This window comes from Saccostrea echinata, unplaced genomic scaffold (genome assembly GCF_033153115.1).
Source record: "Saccostrea echinata isolate AGI-Se365-2 ecotype Australia unplaced genomic scaffold, CSIRO_AGI_Sech_v1 ptg000054l, whole genome shotgun sequence".
Lineage (NCBI taxonomy): Eukaryota > Metazoa > Mollusca > Bivalvia > Ostreida > Ostreidae > Saccostrea > Saccostrea echinata.
This window is the reverse complement of record NW_026889803.1, coordinates 21,370,508-21,391,357: the sequence shown is the minus strand read 5'-3', so window position 1 is coordinate 21,391,357 and position 20,850 is coordinate 21,370,508. Positions and strand designations below refer to the sequence as shown.

Here is a 20,850-nt window from a genome sequence, read left to right as displayed (position 1 = left end):
CAAGTCAGAGTTATCTTTCTTTGCCCATTGCTTACACACTAGGTAACTAGGAAAAATGACGGTACCGAAAATCTGCAAAATGTGGAATCTGATTTCAAAACAAAATATATATTTAGTATTTGTAGAATAACCTCTGTTATACATAATAATATCTTGAAAAAATATTGAAAAACAAAAAAGTTGAAAATTGACCAAACACAAATTCACTTCCGGTTCGGACAGGAAGTACCGGAAACACACGAAAACAACTTCGAAACAAAGAGAATGTCATGATCTAATACTCCTGTAAATTTCACATCTTTACCTCAAACCGTTTCCGAGAAAAATTCCGGACAAAAGTCCATTTAAAAATTGGAAATTCGGCCGTAACTTCGGACCGGAAGTGAATTTTTCAAAAAACGGAATTTTATATAAACTTCATATATCAGCCTACTATCATGTGAAAAATTGTGAAAATCTATCCAACCATCTCTGAGTAATCGCGCTCACAAAATTTGGGAGGAATAATAATAATAATAATAATAATAATAAAAAGAAACTAGACTCTTGTTGCCATGGCAACAAAAAAGTCTTCCGTTCTTCTAAATCTGTAAGAATTTGCTTTTTTTTTCTGTGTAAAAAACATACATATCATATTTACTGTGAAAGAAAAAATAACTGGAAAAAGTCCTTTCAGTACTTAAGGTACTTTGATTTTTATGATCTATCTTGTATAATGCATTTATAAGAGATATACGTATATCACAGAGCAAGGATAATTAGCAATTAAAAATGTTTGCAATCATTTCTAAGACAAACAAACAGATGAACAAACACCATACTATCATAAACTTCACTGTGTATATGTTCTGGCATAATTGTGATGGTGTTACAAAAAAATATAATGAATTAAGTTAGTATCGCATTAAACGTAAAGTCACTGAGTTTTCTAAAGTTATAATATCAAGATCTCACATGGAGATGCCACCACTCGCCGGTGGAGACTGCAAATTTTTGTCATCTACTTTGGCACTTATCGCAATTGAGCAGTGAGGAATCTTTTTTATGCCAGCACCTTCTGCGACAAGGGACCTCGATTTATACGATCTCATCCAAAGGACCGGTCTCCACGTCCCACAATCGAAGTTCATAATACCGAGATATTTTTTTTTATTTTATTCTATTCTTTCACAAGTTTATTGCATCAAATTTACTTAAAGATCATACTTCAAGATCATTTCTTAATTGCAGTGCATACAGCGTCAAGTGATTTTGATTGACAGGTCAACACACGTGCACTTCGTGTGATACTTTTTAAGCTGAAAAATATACAGGATGTGACCATGACTGACTATGAATTCAGAAAACATCTAATAAAGAATGGGTGTGACCGATATAGAACTAATTTTTGGTCTGGACCGGGATTAAGAGGGAATCTCTCTCTCTCTCTCTCTCTCTCTCTCTCTCTCTCTCTCTCTCTCTCTCTCTCTCAGACATGTAAATTGAACATTTCATAATTATAGAATATGAAATTCTGTATACATGTAAATGGTAATGTTATTCACATGTTCCAGATTTAAATCTAAAACGAATATATAATTCAAATGCCTAGCTGCACGAACGTCTCCAAATATTAATCAAGACGGGGGGGGGGGGGGGCTTCAAAGGAATTAGATAGTTTTATGTTTTATGAATTATAAGGAAAAGTACGGACGTCAGTTACATGTACATAATTAAATATCATTGCATAAAATTGTGTTCATTCAGGTATACTCATCCCACATATCAACAGACCTGTACAATTTTTTTATCATGTTTTTTTTTTAAAAGAAACATATAGCGTACCATTATTTCACACACTCTTTAACTCTTTGAGTATTTCACAAGAATCCAAGAATCGCCTTTTCACAACTTTTTTAGTCCTTGGGTATATAGAGTATAGATCATGTGTCATAAATAATTTAACCTTTTATCAAATATACATGTAATAACCAAATCTAATCTATAGATTGATTTTCTTTCTTTTCAGTGGCAGATATCAATTTATTTATAAAGGCTTTAAAACAGTACTGTATTACAATTTTCTATCGCTTAATTCCTTTTTTGAGTGTAATATTTTTTAATATCGAAAGTAAAACTCGGAAATCGGGATAATTTCGCATTCAAATCATAGAGAATAATAAATCGTCTGCATTATAGAAGGCTTATAACTATCGTATTCTGAACTTAATATACGAAATAGATAAACTGCATGCCTGTCCATCACTATAAATGTATATTCAGTGCTTATAATATATTTACTTGAATTAGCTACCTAGCATATGTATTAATTTTTTTTAGATATATTCATGTGTAAATCAATTAACTGTCAATACAGACTTACACTACACTGGCAACTTCAAACTTTACATGCACTTGAAGCGGTAACCAACGTACTCTTAAATTTTGAAGAGTGGATATAGAACGTCTTTAGAAATATTTTGATATGGAGAGTGTATATGTCTCTGACGTCATCGATACTATTTCCGCCTTTATCTCGAAAGTTCTATTCTCACTTACAAGTCAGAGTTATCTTTCTTTGCCCATTGTCTACAACTAGGTAAATAGGGAAAATGAGGGTACCGAAAATCTGCAAAATGTGGAATCTGATTTCAAAACAAATTATATATTTAGTATTTGTAGAATAACCTCTGTTATACATAATAATATCTTGAAAAAATATTAAAAAACAAAAAAGTTGAAAATTGACCAAACACAAGTTCACTTCCGGTTCGGACAGGAAGTACCGGAAACACACGAAAACAACTTCGAAACAAAGAGAATGTCATGATCTAATACCCCTGTAAATTTCACATCTTTACCTCAAACCGTTTCCGAGAAAAATTCCGGACAAAAGTCCATTTAAAAATTGGAAATTCGGCGGTAACTTCGGACCGGAAGTGAATTTTTCAAAAAACGGAATTTTATATAAACTTCATATATCAGCCTACTATCATGTGAAAAATTGTGAAAATCTATCCAACCATCTCTGAGTAATCGCGCTCACAAAATTTGGGAGGAATAATAATAATAATAATAATAAAAAGAAACAATACAATCACTATAAGTCTTCCGTTGTGAACGGAAGACTTAACAATACAATCACTATAAGTCTTCCGTTGTGAACGGAAGACTTAATAACTAGACTCTTGTTGCCATGGCAACAAAAAAGTCTTCCGTTCTTCTAAATCTGTAAGAATTTGCTTTTTTTCTGTGTAAAAAACATACATATCATATTTACTGTGAAAGAAAAAAATAACTGGAAAAAAGTCCTTTCAGTACTTAAGGTACTTTGATTTTCATTATCAATCTTGTATAATACATTTGGCACCTATAAGAGATAAACGTATATCATTAGCAATTTAAAAAAAAAATTGTATGCAATCATTTCTAAGACAAACAAACAGACGAACGAACACCGTACTATCATAAACTTCATTGTGTGTATATTTTAACATAATTGTGATGGTGTTATAAAAAAATATAATGAATTAAGTTAGTATCACACTAAACGTAAAGTCACTGAATTTTGTAAAGTTATAATATCAAGATTTGACAGCATACCTATAAGACAGATTATTCATTTACAGCAATTCTTCAGCAATCGATTGATTGATTGATTGATTATACGTATGTTGTTTAACGTCCCTCTCCAGAATTTTTGAATTTTTCACTCACATGGAGACGCCACCACTCGCCGGTGGAGACTGCAAATTTTTGTCCTATACTTTGGCACTTATCGCAATTGAGCAGTGGGGAATCTTTTTTATGCCAGCACCTTCTGCGACAAGGGACCTCAATTTATACGATCTCATCCAAAGGACCGGTCTCCACGTCCCACAATCGAAGTTCATAATACCGAGATATTTTATTTTTTATTTTATTCTATTTTTTTTACAAGTTTGTTGCATCAGATTTACTTAAAGATCGTACTTCAAGATCATTTCAAACTCAGGCTACTTAATTGCATTGCATACAGCGTCAAGTGATTTTGATTGACAGGTCAACACACGTGCACCTCGTGTGATACTTTTTAAGCTGAAAAATATACAGGATGTGACCATGACTGACTATGAAATCAGAAAACATTTAATAAAGAATGGGTGTGACCGATATAGAACTAATTTTTGGTCTATGTAAATGGATAGGAGGATCGGGATCAAGAGGGAATCTCTCTCTCCCCCCTCTCTCTCTCTTTCTCTCTCTCAGACGTAAATTGAACATTTCATAATGACAAATCTACCATTATAGAATATGAAATTCTGTATACATGTAAATGGTAATTATATTCACATGTTCCAGATTTAAATCTAAAACGAATATATAATTCAAATGCCTAGCTGCACGAACGTCTCCAAATATTAATCATGACGGGGGGGGGGGGGGGGGAGGGGAGGAGGCTTCAAAGGAATTAGATAGTTTTATGTTTTATGAATTATAAGGAAAAGTACGGACGTCAGTTGCATGTACATAATTATATATCATTGCATAAAACTGTGTTCATTCAGGTATACTTATCCCACATATCAAGAGACCTGTGCAATTTTTTTTATCATGTTTTTTTTTTTTTCAAAAGAAACATATAGCGTACCATTATTTCACACAGAATCGCGTTTTCACATATTTTTTTTTTAACTCTTTGAGTATTTCACAAGAATCCAAGAATCGTCTTTTCACATCTTTTATAATTCCTTGGGTATATAGAGTATAGATCATGTGTCAAAAATAATTTAACTTTTTATCAAATATACATGTAATAACCAAATCTAATCTATAGATTGATTTTCTTTCTTTTAAGTGGCAGATATCAATTTATTTATAAAGGCTTTAAAACAGTACTGTATTACAATTTTCTATCGCTCAATTCCTTTTTGAATGTATGTAATATTTTTTTAATATCGAAAATAAAACTCGGAAATCGGGATAATTTCGCATTCAAATCATAGAGAATAATAAATCGTCTACATTATAGAAAGTTTATAACTATCGTATTCTGAACTTACTATACGAGATAGATAAAATTGCATGCCTGTCCATCACTATAAATGTATATTCAGTGCTTATAATATATTTACTTGAATTAGGTACCTAGCATATATATTATTTTTTTTTAGATATATTCATGTGTAAATCAATTAACTGTCAATACAGGCTTACACTACATTGGCAACTTTAAACTATACATGCACTGGAAGCGGTAACCAACGTACTCTTACATTTAGAAGAGTGCATATGGAACGTCTAAATATTTTTGATATGGAGAGTGTATATGTCTCTGACGTCATCGATACTATTTCCGCCTTTATCTCGAAAGTTCTATTCTCACTTACAAGTCAGAGTTATCTTTCTTTGCCCATTGTATACACACTAGGTAAATGGGGAAAATGACGGTACCTAAAATCTAGAAAATGCGCAATCCAATTTTAAAACAAATTATATATTTAGTATTTGTAGAATAACCTCTGTTATACATAATAATATCTTGAAAAAATATTGAAAAACAAAAAAGTTGAAAATTGACCAAACACAAATTCACTTCCGGTTCGGACAGGAAGTACCGGAAACACACGAAAACAACTTCGAAACAAAGAGAATGTCATGATCTAATACTCCTGTAAATTTCACATCTTTACCTCAAACCGTTTTCGAGAAAAATTCCGGACAAAAGTCCATTTAAAAATTGGAAATTCGGCCGTAACTTCGGACCGGAAGTGAATTTTTCAAAAAACGGAATTTTATATAAACTTCATATATCAGCCTACTATCATGTGAAAAATTGTGAAAATCTATCCAACCATCTCTGAGTAATCGCGCTCACAAAATTTGGGAGGAATAATAATAATAATAATAAAAAGAAACAATACAATCACTATAAGTCTTCCGTTGTGAACGGAAGACTTAATAAAAAGAAACAATACAATCACTATAAGTCTTCCGTTGTGAACGGAAGACTTAATAATAATAAGAAACAGAGTAAAAACAATATGTTCCCAAACTTCGTTTGGGGAACATAATTAGCTAGACATGCAGGGCTGACTGCAAGTGAGAGTTGTCAGCCCTGCCAAAACTCTACTAGCCTGAGAAAATAAAAGTCTTTTATAAATTTGTTTTTATCGATAATGTGAATGGGGCACGATCACCATATCTATAGGCTGTCAAACTCTACCCCTTTGCTTGTTACACTTAGCTACCAATAATATTAGTTGATTTGAGAGATATTTATCAAATATATGAATTTTAATTTATGGCAAATTTTAACACGTTCAATCGGGCATTGATACGTGCAAATCTGTTCATGCGTGGCAAAATTTGTGCGTATCGGGCGGTCGGGTGCATGGTTATTTCAAACACAAGTGAGTGCATATACTTATACTTATAATGTCAAAGTACCAGTACCGTTACCATATTTTACTCTTGGAATATGAAACTTTTCTTATACTTACCTACGTAAAACTATGTTATTGACTTGACTAAATTCCAAACACATAAATCGTCCTCCAGGTTTCAGTACCCTGTATGCCTCTGTTAAAACCTAAGGTTTAAAAGAAAAGAAAATAGCTGTTAAGGTTTGGTAACAAGAGGTCCAAAGCCTTGATGGTCATCTGATAATCATGAGTTTCTCATCTGAAACTCATACTCTGGACCCACGTGACATGAATTTACAATATTTGGTGAGGACTTCCATGTTAATTAATATCTAATCATAAAGCTCATCTCTCCTAGAAGTTCACGAATTAAGATTTCTAAAGATAAAAAGCATTTTTAATATAATTAATTTCATGTTGGTCCCATCCTGGTTTCTGAGCCGTAAATACATGTAAATACACAAGCTAGGTCATGAATAGTTTTTGTCATCATGCATAAATTCTTCTTGCTAATTTCCAACCAATAAAGAAAATTTAAAAAGGTATAATGAATGAATAAAATATTACGAATGTACCCAAACCTTGTAGCCAGGACCTATGAGACTTGAATTTCACTATTTTGGTATATAGTCTGTCCCAAGGTACCAACATTATCCCTTCTTGCATTATATCTCAAAATAAATTACATTAAAACATGGCCATCAAACTAGATTCAATCAATAGATCTTTCTGCTTTGAAATGATCCCTTCAGTGTTTTGAAATGTTAGTAAATTCAAATTCGAGAGGAAATAAACAGATTTAAATAGTATTTATTTCTGCTTTTATATTGTGTCCTTTGTTCTGTGGTATATGCAAATCAAAATAAATTAATTAAGACATGTCTTTTTTAATGCATCATTCCTTAAAATGTTCTGGACTGGAAAAGTACTTAAGTACAAGTACCACGATGGAGCTTATTCTGACACTAGCCTTCTTCCAATAGTTAAAAAAACAAGATGTGTTGGTGAAACACTGTTGCCCCCTTTTGGCAGCTTATAGCATTAAAGGTTAAAGTTTCTCAAATGCAATAATCTAAGTCTATGAAAATTAAGCTTTTATCAAAGATTCCAATTAGTTAACATGGTTAAGTATCCAAACAGTGTAGATGCATGTGCATATTTGTTCTAATCATGGCCCCTTGGGTAATCAAACTCCAGGTCAAGAGATCAAAAATGTTGGTACTCAAGGTCTTGTCTCGAGGAATATACCTTTGAAATGCAAAAGCCCTAGTACCAACCGTTGAAAAGTTATGGTGAAGGTTAAAGTTTTTTTTAAAAGTAAATAAAAGGTCAAGGTCAAATGGTGCCCAAGGGAAGGTCTTGTCACAAGTGATACACATTTTCATGAAATGTGAAAGCCCTAGAACCTAACGTTCAAATGTTATGGCCAAGATTAAGATTATTTAAAAGTAGGTCAAACTCCACGGTCAGGGTCAATGCCCAATCTAATTAAAATTAGATGTTCCGAATCCGCTACCGCTTCTCAAACATCTAAAAACATCCAAATCAGGGCCACGTCAGAGCGACCTCTCGATTAGGAATAAACATAAAAATTTTGCCCAATCAGATTCAAGCTTCTGTGTACGATTCTAAAATTAGTTCTACGGTTACATATTAACATTATTTATACTCAGTAGTCTGTCTTATGTTGAATTAAAGTAATTTTGGTATAAATTGAGTGTGTTACAGACTGGCAAACAAAAATGCACAAACTATAAAACAAGTTCTACAGCACATCACATTCAAACATAGCATGGCCTTTGCCATACATATTTTGTTTACTTTGAAACTCCTCGGGCATTTAGGTTTGGCAGTGAAAAAAGAAATGCATCCATACTATAAGTTAAGATTTCGCAGGCAGCGATTTCACTGGCTAATCAAAAGGTCGTTCTGACACGAACCCGAAATGGGATGTTGTTAGATGTTTGAAAAGTGGTAGCGAATTCGGAACATCTAATTTTAATTAGATTGGGTCAATGCCAAAACTGTTGGTATCCAAAGGAAGGTCTTGTCACAAGGAATATACAGGTGAAGTATGAAACCCCTAGCACCAACTTTTCCAAAGTTATGGCCAAGGTTAAAGTTTTCAAAAGTAGGTCAAACTCCAAGGTCAATGTCAAAGGGTCAAAGTTGTTGGTATCTAAAGGAAGGTCTTGTCACAATGAATGCATGTGAAGTATGAAGGCCCAAGAACCAACCAATCAGAAGTTATGGGCAAGGTTAAAGTTTTTGCGTACAAACAAACAAGCAGACAGATGGAAAGGGCAAAAGCTTTATGCCCTGGAATCTTTGATTCAGAAAAGAGAAGTGCAGGGGACGATCTTGGAAGCATACTCCCTCCCCTACACTAGATTTTTTTAAAGAATAAGTATGTTTTGGTGAGTTCTGGTATATTCTGGAAGTTTTTACTTGACAAAATCTAGCAGCATTATAAACAGATCAATAACAAATTTATTTTGTTTCAAAATAATATATTTATGATTTTTTTTTACCATAATATCAGAGGGGTCAGAAAAAAGGACCATAGTGTTCAGCTTAAGGATTATAATCCCTCTATTCACTCATATAAAATTTTGCTTTCACATGTTTAATGCTTATGATTTTCCAGATGAAATGGTTTTTATAAGTAAAATGCAAACATTTTTAGCATAGCTTGTGGGACAAAATTGGTAAGAAAAGACCATTTAACTTGACCAATTTACAAAGGAAAAGTAGATATTCATCTGATTATGAGTTATCCGTCTTATTAGAGTATCAATGGACCTTGTGGAAACATCCTATCTGTATTTTGAAATAAAAAAGATGTCTGCAGACAAGCCACCACCTACATGCTGGCAAATTCAATTCTAGTAAAAAAGTACACAGATAATCACACAAGCAAACTATGTCAAAGTGGAATAATGTAAGTGAAACCCTTTTCTTACAGGGGCTCCTAAGAAAATTTAATAAAAACACCCTTACTTTATCAATGTGGGTACAGTTGCGGATTCCATATGCTATTGTATAAGCATCAAAAGTATTGTCTTCAAAAGGTAAACTCTCTGCATTTCCTTGAACCCAGGAAATACCTATTCATAATAAATGAAACATAAATTCAGGTAATGCTTATGAGAAAGAAAGAGTGATGTTGATAAAAATTATCAAATGGGACAATTTTTTGCAGGTATGTTATTATTTCCAAGTAAAACATATATTTGAGTGATAAAAAAAATTATCCAAGGAAGATTACCTACTTCAGTGATGAAGTTAATTAGTAGTAGTTTTACAAACCAAATGTTTTCAATGTTTGATGAAGGGATACCAAAAAATAATTCTGAGGCATTCAAAGATTGTTATGATTACCTGACATTATTCCTGCCTCTTCAGCTCGAGATTTCCCCACGTTTAGCATTTCTTGGTTGATATCACACACTGTTACATGAGAAGTGTCCTCTTTATAATCAGATAAATCTACAGTTTCTTCATTCTCCTCAGCAAAATCACTGGGAATGGAATAAGCTCCAGCATTTAAGTTTGTAGAAATGGTAAAATTTTCATCTGTCACCACTGGTTTTTCATTCTGGGACTGTATATACTTCAGGAATCGAAATGCAATATCACCTACAAAATTTTTGTTGCAGAAATATGTCCACATCATTTGAAATCAATGAGAAAATGATGAAACAATAAGTAAATGATCACTATATTTTCATAACAAGAGGCCCATGGGACACTATCAATGCCCAATTGAGTCGTCACCTTGGCCTTGGCATTCCATGATTTTAACTGATAACAAATTTTAATCTTCTCAATCTGAGGATACTTGCATATTAATATTAAGTTTAATCATGGCTCTGTTCTTGAGAAGAAGATCTCTTAAGATTTTTCCCTACATATTCTCAAAAATTGATCTACTGTTGTATTCCCACCCTACCCCCGGAGGTATATTTGAACAAATTCATATTTACAATATGACAGGAAGCTTTCACATAAATTTCATCTATTCTAGCCATATAATGCTTGAGAAAAAGATATTTTCTTGCCTTTTCTTGAATGTCTACCCTTGGAAAAGGGCATGGCCCAAAATTTAAATAAATTTTAGTCATCTTCACCAAATGGACAATACAAGCAAACTCTGATCAGAAAATCTCACTTGAACCTTTGTCTCAGGTGAGCTAATAACCAAGACAATGATGTCACAGTGATATTTAATTAAAAAAAACCTCAGCTATGTCTCTTTTATTCTTCAGTCTAAAGCTATGTTTTATATACTTATAGTATACCATGATATACAAATACAAACCATACCTGTACCTCCAGCAACATCTAATAACTTGGTCCCTGCTACAGGAGCCATTCTGTTTATGAAGTGATCTTTCCATAGTCTGTGTATGCCAAAGCTCATAGAATCATTCATTAAGTCATACTTGCTGGCAACATTCTTAAAAACTTTGTACACTGTAATAAAGAAAATATTTTACAATTTTAACTCCTAACTTAGGTCACCTGGGTCACAAAGGTGACCTTTTCAGGTATCTGTTTTCATCCATTCTCATGCGATGTGTGCCAACCAAAGTCTGTTAACAATTGAACATTTTCAGCTTCTTCTCTAAAACCGCTAAACCAATTTCAATCAATTTTGGTATTAAGCATCTATGGGCAAGGAGAGGAACAAAAATCGTGAATTTCATGTTCTCTTCCTTCCTGAGGCTTAAGGGATGGGCCAAAACCATCAAATTTAATGCAGAAATGCTGCAATATTTTCAGCAGTAAAGGCCTGTACACACACTGGCAATTGACAGTAACTTATATCTTATTGGTCCTCTGCAGTGGGTGAAATTCATGAGATAATCAAGCCACATTGTCTTTCAAAGCAATCAAGTATGGTTTCTAGATAAAATTCAGTTGTATAATGTGTTGTATAATTATCAACATGGTGTCTAAAAATTTTTATTGGCGCCTAAAATTTCTCTATAAGTCGCCAAATTGGCACCATTTTAAATTGAATTGGTGATTGTCAAATTCCAGAACTATAGACATTTTCAACGTTTGTTTTTTTTTTTTTAAAGAGGAGAAAAGAAGTTTAAAAATTAGAATTGGACGTGTTTTCTTTGTCACTTTGTTTGTTTTTTTTAGTCACACACGTGAACGAAATTTTGTGTCATGTCAGTGCACACAGAGCTCATGTAGACAGATAAGACAATAGCAGTCCCAGGTAATTGTTGGCTCCAAAAAATTGACAATTGTGAAATGCAGTAAATTGGACGGGTGATGTGGTCGCAATTGTTTGTCAATTAAATTCTCACTCATTAGAGATATGTTAGGTCGGAATTGTACAGGCAAGCATTAATGTAAATTGTGTAAACAACCTTGGTATTATTATAGTTTTCAAAAATATTTCATTAGATCTATCTTTCTTAAAAAATGATTAAAACTTTTTGAATGCAAGAGTTTTACCATCGTTGTGGTTTGTGAAAATGTCCAATCCTCTCCCATTCTAGCCGATATGAGAGAGCTATATTGTGGCTTGAGACAATGGAGTTTTACATGCATGCTTAAGTTAAAACCTCTTGGCATTTAATTGGCTTGTATTTCATGTTGATTTTTTACTTCTTTTTGTTGTGATAGCAATTTAGAACCTGCCTCCTGAGACTACCCCCATGGGTGCTTATGCTGATTAATATCAGCTTTGAAAGTTAGCGCCTAAGAAAAATTTGCATGGCGACTAAAAATTTGCAATGTTGACTAATTTTTTTTTCATGAGGAGCCAGCTGGTGCCTAAATTTAAAAGGTCACTTAAAGCCTGATTATGCATGGCTAAGAGTTCTACCATAAAAGTGTTTATATTTAAATATCAACTTAAAATATTTTAAACTTGATAACAACAAATAAATTAAGTGATTGAACATTAAATTATCATCAAATTCTGAAACACATTCATAACTTTCAACGAATTTGGTCATTATAGCGACAATCAGGGCATTCAAAATCAGGACATTGTACCCTTGTTAAACTTCATAAGTGCTTTTGAATGATGGATAAGAAGTATTTAATCTAAAATTTCATTGTATAACTTTTATTTCTCATACCTAAAAATATGATAAATAAACAAATATAATGAAAACTTGCTTTTATTATAAGTTTATATATTATCAGACCATCAGGTCATGATACCCCAAAATCAGGATATCACAGGCAACTTTATCTGTCAAATAAACAAAATAAGATATATTTCTTACATTTTTTTCTTTGAATTCATGATTCTTATGGGGGAAAATGAGTATCTGTCAATTATAATCAGCTAAATTAAAAAGAAATCGGTTTATGAACTTAAAAACCTAAAAACTCTTACTTCATCATTTATTTTATATATATATATATATATATATATATATATATATATATATATATATATATATATATATATATATATATATATATATATATATATATATATATATTATTTATTTATTTATTTATTTATTTATTTATTTATTTATTTATATTTATATATAGTTAATCAGGGCTTTAAATTATCAGGACATTATACCCTACCCTGCTTACTACTTATGCTTACCTCTTTCTTCCTTCTCATCTTCTGCGACAGTTTGAAACCCAAAATGGGTTTTTTTAGTTTCTCCATTTTTTCTGTTTTCTTTTTGTAGGGATGAATTTGTTGACAATAGTCGGAAAACTATACTGCTGATAGGCTTTTCTCGTCGGCTGTAGCATATCCCGAGCACTGTCAAGGGGGCTGCCATCTTGAATGGGGTAGTTATTATTTTTAAATGTTCGATGCAGAAAAAATATCTATTTAACAACACCTGAATGATTTATATGTTAGAAAATAAGAATTTGATGGAAAAAATAATTTATACTTTACAAAAAATGCATAAATTGTTTTAAAGACAAAGACATGAATACTAAATTAAATTAATGAGTACTCCTATGCTTTATTTTAAAGATCGGGATCGTAGTGCACAGGAGAAATTAGAAAAGATGGAAAATTCTCACCATGGTGAGAAAGTTACATTTCAAAACTGCCTGAAAAGACTGCTTAAAATAACGTACAGAGATGATGTCTCGTCTAAAACTGACATCAACGTCTTGATTGACGAGCTAATAGCTTTAGATTATTCACAGAAGTTTGTTGATGAAGAGGTATGTTAACAGTTTATGTACTAAAAGTTTACCCTCATACGGCATAGCATACTAACACAAAGTATCTAACTCCAAAATTCGTAGTGTACCACCTCCTGAGATTTGCAGTAATTTTCGAAAAGGTAGTGGAAATGTGTCTGCTACCCAGCTGTCACTTACAAGCTTCTACTGTACAGTAATTTCAGACCCATAGGAAGCAATTTTAGTTGGGGGAGGGGGGGGCAACCAAACATTTAAATTGGAGGGGACGCCAAAATTATTGGGGGAGGGGGGGCATGTCCCCCCTGTGCCCCCTCCCTATTTCCTATGGCCATGAATTCATCTACAAAACGGTTACCCCAAAATACCATTACTATCTCCATTCTGCATTATTCCTACAAGTAAGAGCCTCGGTTAACGTCCCTACGCTCCTTGTATACCTCGGACTCTAACATCTGAAGGCCATTTTCTAATGAGCTCATTATGCCTGAGATTTTGGACAGGATATGATAACATGATAATGGCGGGACATGAAATAAACTGTAAGCAAGTAATTCTCAGTTACTTATTCAGTATGCATCATTGTTCATTAATCAAAATCGTCATTATTTCAATTTGTCACCAGAAATACTTTCGGTTTGACTTTGTTTTAATTTTGGGGATTGCTAGTCAGAAAACGAAAATTTAAGTTATTTAATAGTGGAAAACTAGTTTCATTTTGTCAGTTTCTCTGCATTCCAAATTTCAGTTTCTCTGCATCCCAAATTTCAAACAGATGACTTGTTTAATTTCTGCTATGATTTTAAAAATAATGGATTTATTGCTATATTGTAATTGTCATCTTAGTGAGACATGGCACTATGTAATTTGTTGTAGATGTATAAAAAATTATATTGTACAATATCAAATTAGTTTTATTTAGTTTTAATTGTTGGCTAGCCAACAAGAACTATTTAATCCGACACAAATTATCAATTGCAATTAAGAGGTTAGATTTCCTCTGCCCAATTCCCAAGAGATGTATATATAGGTAACACCTGCTTGATCAGAGATGCTTTACCAGAAATCTCCTTACATTAAACTCCATTGAACTCTGTATATGTATCACTTATGTGGATCTCAACAGAACTATTCAGAATACAAGCCTCTGTATATGCAAATTCCTTAAATGCAAAATACTCTTTTTTAGGATGCCAACAGTTTAATTTGCCATGTATGCAGAATAATACCAGTTTATGAGGAACAGATAACAGTAAAAGTGTGCCAGATTATTCATAGCCTGACAGCAAAACAACAAGTAAGATTATATTTATAATAATAAGAAAATAAATTTTTATCAAGCCAGGGATGGGGGGCAACATAAGTTTAAAGTAGTTTGTGGGTTTGCTTTTGAAACTTTTGCTTGATATTCTCTGAAAATTTTATGAAGTGTGTCTGCATTGCTTTCAAGGAGTGGGTAGGTAAAACTATTATTTAGGGAAACAGTCCTTGTGATGGGGGAGGTAAGATAACTTTTTTCAAGAAATACATATAACTATATTTTATGATGCATTGACATTAAACTGTGTACATTTAAAAGTTACATGCCTACAAGCATGTACAATCAGTATTATTCATACATATGTTCAAATATCAGGTTTCTACTTTGAAGGAATCAAAAGAAAAATGAGTAGGTGACATAAACACATTCTAAATGTAGGCTCCCAAATGTCGAAAATAGGACAATGATATGTCATAGTGTATAATTTTTTTTTTTTACAAAATCATTGATTGTTGACAGTGATTTTTTTCATTATCTGGTGTCTTTAGGAAGAGATGAGTTGAAACTGATTTGATGGTGCATGTACTACCTTAAATATTTTAACTTTGATTTCTTTTTTACAGCTGTCACTGGAGGATCAGGTACTATGGAGTGCCACAGATTTCTTAGTGAAGGCTGTACAGAGAATATCCCACTGGGCCACTGCTGAGATTCTGCAGACACTGGGAGCTGTGGTTTATGAAAATGTTGACAGATTAGTTCAGGTTAATATGCAGTAAAATTATTTAACTTGAAAGATAATTCAAGTTTTATTTTCTTTAGTTGTTGATTTGTCTTTGTTTTTTTTTTTTTTAGTTTCATGAAGTGCTACTTGGGCCTCAAGGGGTTCTAATTCCACTGATTAAAGAAAATGCCACCAGTGAGGATATTTTAAAGGGAGCAGTACAGTGTGTGGAGAACCTTACTTTCAGGTATACATTCATTAGCAAAGGCAAAATGAGCTTTGAATGAAGAGCATCCAGTGTCCCCTGTCCCTCTGTCTGTCAGCCAAGTTTTTTTTATGTTCTTTTCACATTTTCAACTTCTTGTTCAGAACCATGGTGAAAATTCAGTGGCATCATTTAAATATCTCTTTAAGAACCAATGGGCCAGGAAAGACAAATCTTAAGTGAATATTTCATGACATAATGTTGTTTTAAACTTTAAAACTTGCCTTTGTGGGTAGAGTGGGTGTACAGTTATTATAGGGTGTTAAAGTAAATCTTATGAAAAACAGCATGGCTAAGGTGATTCAGGTGAGTCTTGTGGCCCATGGGTCTCATACAAATAATGGACCCTGGTGTGAGAAGGGGGCTAAAATTTTACATATTATTAAGCATATATTTTGGAAAGAAAGGTTTAAAAAGTCTTTTGTCTTCAGAACAACAAGGCCATGTTAGTCATATTGAAATTCAAGCATTCCCATGTTATGTGGATTCAGGTTCATTTAAGACATGACCCCTTGACTGTAGGGTAGGCCCACAAGATGAGATCAAAATGTTTCATGGAAATAAAGAGGGGGTAAAATATTTTTAAAATCTTAAAAAGAACAGCGAAGCCAAAGTTACTCAGGTGACTTGGTATTTAAAAGATCAGTGGATCAATGTTTTCCATGTATTCAAAAGACAGTGGTTACAGATCTGGAATATTAACATAAAGCTTGTTTGATCCTTGCTGTTATGTGCATGACCCTACACTAAGGGACTATATTGACTCATATTTGAAGTTTATAACCTTCAAAATTTTTGGTATAATTTTATGACTTACATGCTCGAGAGCACTTCAGACCGATATCCATGCATGTATTATAAAAGAGTGTTTAGAAACTTCTTTGTCTGAAAATCATTGAAACTTTGAATTTCGGGCATGTTTGATTGTCATACATCCTTGCACTTACATGAACTAAAATTTATCCTTAATATTTAAGAAAAGAGGGAAAGCTAGTGTATTAGTTAAAGATATTCAAAATATAATTAAGAAAAGTCATAATAGAATCTTAAGAAATACAAAACCAACAACCAGTGTACAGCAACTGAAGTATAGTCCTTAGTTTTATGTACATGCATCAATAAAAATAGCTTCATTAGTTTGAACTGTGCTCTGAGTTACTAAAAAAAAGTTTAAAATCACAACTTACATATCTGTTACAGAATTCACCATATCATATGCTTCCATAACATCCAGACATTAATATTTGTCATTCAAATCTTCATTCAGCCCAGGCCCCAAGACCATAAACTGAGAACAGACTTAAGTCAAAATTTCGAAACAATGTAACTTTTGAAATAATTTTCATAACGAAACAAAATTTTCGTCAATTGACATGTGTTTTAATTAGAATATTATACAAACCTGCAAATTTTAAAGAACATATGTTTAATAAAGGTCAAGATATTCAAAATCAAAATTTTGACTTAAGTCTGTTCTCAGTTTATGGTCTCAAGGCCAGATTTGATTACTAATTCTAATTTTGGTCTCTTTTTCTTCGTCAGTGCTTTCTTTCAGAAGTTTTTTTTTTTCTAAATACATTAAATTTAAAGAAAACCAGAGTTTAATGTGTGAGAACAGGGCATTAAAACTCTTAGCAGCAGTGATAGATACATGGTTGAGAGATAGTGCATGCTTCTTTTTCAACTACAGTGTTTAGTATTGATTGTTTTCCCTGGATGTTATGAAAATTGAAAGCAGTTTTAACTTGTTTTGAAGAATGTCCAGTGAGGAGTATATGGATGAACAATATGCTGCTCTGTGCTTCCAGATTTTATTGGAACTTTTACATAGAGTACCTGTTGCTAACATGGAGTCAGGAACACAGTGCAAGGTACTATGCAGGAAATGTATTATCCATCACTGAAAGGAGATTTTTATGCCCAATAATTGAAGATTTGGGGCATTTAGTTTTGGTCTGCCTGTCTATCTATTTGTCAAAAACTTTAACCTTGCCCACAACTTTTGAAAAGTTGCAATTAGTGCTTTCATATATCACATGTGTATTCCTTGTGACAAGATCTTTCTTTCAGTACCAACATATTTGACCTCTTGACCTTGATCTTGGAGTCCACCCTACTTTTGGAAAACTTTAACCTAGGCCATAACTTTTAAACAGTAGTTCTAGGGCTTTCATAATTCACATTTGTATTCTTTGTGACAAGACCTTTCTTTGAATACCAATATTTTTTACCTTGGAGTTTAGCTTACCAGGTACTTTTTAAAGACTTAAACCTTGGCCATAACTCTGGAATTGTTCATGCCATGGCTTTCATAATTCACATGTGTGTTCCTTCTGACAAGACCTTTCTTTGGGTACCAACATATTTGACCTCTAGATGTTGACCTTGGAGACTTTAAAAAATGTTAACCTTGGCCATTAGCTGCGATATTGGGGCATCAAACACATCTTGTCTGTACTTTTTTATTAATAAAAATCTCAAATGATTAATTGTTTTTGTATACTATTTATTTGAACTTGTACAACAGTAAATAGAACTTGTTACTATTTTGCAGATTTTGATATGCAGTTTGAGAGGGTTACACAATTTGTTGACAGCAACCAAAATAATGCCATCTGAGAACTTGGGACCACTGTTGGCAGGGATAAGGGTTTGTATTTCATTAAATCTAGATAGCATTGTTATAAGATAAGAAAAATAGAAAGATATTATGAAAGTTACTACTTCATCACAGTAATATAGTGTAATGTACATGAATTTCCAGAAAAAGGATTGTGCTGACATTGTGATCTTTGAGTGCTTATACATGTAGTTTGTAGGAATTATTTTGATGATTCAGATTGTCTTGTCTTTAAGGTTTTTATGTTTCATGGACTGCCTGGTGCTCCAGTTGCTGTACCAGAAAGTCTATACCCCACACCCCTCAGTCAGTATGACCCCTCCCCATCAAGCCCCACAAAGTCAGAGTCACAGACAAATGACTCTTCAGCAAAATCTGGAGGTGTTAAAAAGTACAAAAAGAAAAAGGCAAAGAAAGGAGCAGAGACAAATAGGAACACAACGTCAAAATCATCACAGGAGAGAGAGGATGATGAAAATGATGAATTAGAGTTTACAAGACCTAAAGCTGTAGAGGTTTTTTCTTCTAGACCCAACTGGGCAAAAATTAGCAGTTCAGAATCTGAGTATTCTGACACCGAAGGAGGTCAGAGTTCAAGATTGAGGTCACTGCATGCCAAAGTCAGACAATGTGCTCTTGCCTGTTTGCACACAACAATAAAGGTAAAAAAATTTTCAGGTCACCTGAAGCCAAAGTTCAACTGAGCTTTTCTGATCACTTGGCGTCCGTCATCTGTCTTTCTGTTGGTCCATCTGACTAACCATCTTTTTGTTACTTTTCCCATTTTGACTTCTTGTCAAGAACAACTGGACCAATTTCAACCAAACTGGCCACAGAGCATTCTTGAGTAAAGGGAAATAAGGTTTTTTCTTCCAATGAAGGGTCACACCCTCTTGAAAGGGGAGATTATCAAGAAAATCCAAAAAACATGGGGGTTTCTTAAAAAACTTTCTTCTCTATAAAAGATGAAACTTATGTGAAAGCTTCCTTAAATCATGGCCCTCGGGGTAGAATGGTGCCACTGTAGGATATTGCATTTAACTTAGTTTCAAAGAAATGGTTCATGATATTTTACTATTCTGATCCTGACCTTTCTATGACCTTGACTCCACTATTCCTTATTTTGCATTTATGTTCAAAGAATCTGTCCGTGATATTTCTTCAAACTTCATCAATACAAATTGAGAAGGGCTATTCAACTGTGTCAAAATTTTCTGACCTTGACCTTCCACATGACCTTGACTTCACTATTAATTATTTTGCATTTAGCACAGTTATGAAGTAACTGTTTATAATTTTTTCATCAAACTTAAAACACTAATACAAACTGATGAGAATTATTCAACTGTACTTGACATATTATTTTGCCATGATCTTTTCTATGACCTTTACTTTTCAAGATATCTTTATTAAACTTTATATAAAGTTACATATTGGGAAGAACAATTTAACACTGTCATAAATTTTTGACCTTGAACTTCCTTATGACTTTGTTTATCCCTTGACCTTCACTTTTGAAGATTTTATAATCAAACTTCCACTTATTATTATTTTCTTACTTTCCAATGATCTTGACTTCACTAGTATTACAGCTGTACTTCATTTTTGCAGTTTCCTAAGTTCTGTATGTGAAAAATACATGTTCATAAAAGTTATTCATACTTTTGTCATATTTTACTATTATTTGGACCAAAGAAGGATGGTACATTTCTTTTTAGGTTGTATTGCAAGTGTACCTTTGATAAAGCATTTGTGTCTTGTGGACATATTTCTAGTTAAACAAATTTCAAGAGTAGTAAGGCAGCAGTAATTCATTTGATTTGCAAACAATTCCATATGTAGATTTAAGTTTGATCAGAAAATGGATTTGGGGGTTAGAATTGGGCTAAAATCAGGGATAATTTATGTAATGCATGTAAATAGGGAAAATCTTAAAAATCTTTTCAGAACAGCAAAACCACATTATTCATATTGATATTCAAAATCCTCATGTAGTGTGTAAATTCAAGTATGATTATTTTATGACCCCATGAGGCTAGGATAGGGCCATAATATGGGATCAAGATTTTTGTTGTGAATGAAGAGGGAGGAAATCTTTTTGATAGAAATATTTTGAAGAAAAGCAGGGCCAGGAAGACTCGGGCTAGTTTTGCAGCCTATCGACCTGTTGTATTTAATGTAGATAGTGCTCAGAAAGAAATCTTAAAAATTTATGTAATTTTGTTCATGATATTTTTTGCTTCTCTTAAACCAGAGCATCAATAAACGAGTAATGTTTGGATACTGGTCATCATTTATACCTGATTCCACTGCAGCTGGTAATAGTCCTCAAGTTCACACACTCTTTACTGTCATTCTGAAAGATCCCTCCCCAAAGGCAAGTTTTCATTGACATTATGAAATTCTTTACTATAATTCCTTACAAGATATTTGACATTC

The 20,850-nt window shown here is 33.0% G+C and overlaps 2 protein-coding genes across 2 annotated transcripts in view; one reads left to right on the top strand and one right to left on the bottom strand.

Moving 5' to 3' along the window:
* LOC133205206 (2-methoxy-6-polyprenyl-1,4-benzoquinol methylase, mitochondrial-like) overlaps positions 1-13,163 on the bottom strand; it is a 31,406-nt gene extending 18,243 nt beyond the window's left edge. The window contains exons 1-5 of the mRNA XM_061340966.1: positions 12,979-13,163; positions 10,710-10,859; positions 9,765-10,022; positions 9,384-9,490; positions 6,462-6,550 (exon numbers count right to left, since the gene is read on the bottom strand). Of these exons, the coding sequence (XP_061196950.1) occupies positions 6,462-6,550; positions 9,384-9,490; positions 9,765-10,022; positions 10,710-10,859; positions 12,979-13,162 (788 nt within the window). The 5' untranslated portion in view covers position 13,163. The remainder of the gene's footprint in view (positions 1-6,461; positions 6,551-9,383; positions 9,491-9,764; positions 10,023-10,709; positions 10,860-12,978) is intronic.
* A 218-nt stretch (positions 13,164-13,381) lies between these two features.
* LOC133172492 (HEAT repeat-containing protein 6-like) overlaps positions 13,382-20,850 on the top strand; it is a 41,363-nt gene continuing 33,894 nt past the window's right edge. Inside the window, exons 1-8 of the mRNA XM_061307381.1 lie at positions 13,382-13,562; positions 14,731-14,838; positions 15,426-15,566; positions 15,658-15,773; positions 17,548-17,662; positions 18,346-18,441; positions 18,648-19,073; positions 20,666-20,788. Of these exons, the coding sequence (XP_061163365.1) occupies positions 13,401-13,562; positions 14,731-14,838; positions 15,426-15,566; positions 15,658-15,773; positions 17,548-17,662; positions 18,346-18,441; positions 18,648-19,073; positions 20,666-20,788 (1,287 nt within the window). The 5' untranslated portion in view covers positions 13,382-13,400. The remainder of the gene's footprint in view (positions 13,563-14,730; positions 14,839-15,425; positions 15,567-15,657; positions 15,774-17,547; positions 17,663-18,345; positions 18,442-18,647; positions 19,074-20,665; positions 20,789-20,850) is intronic.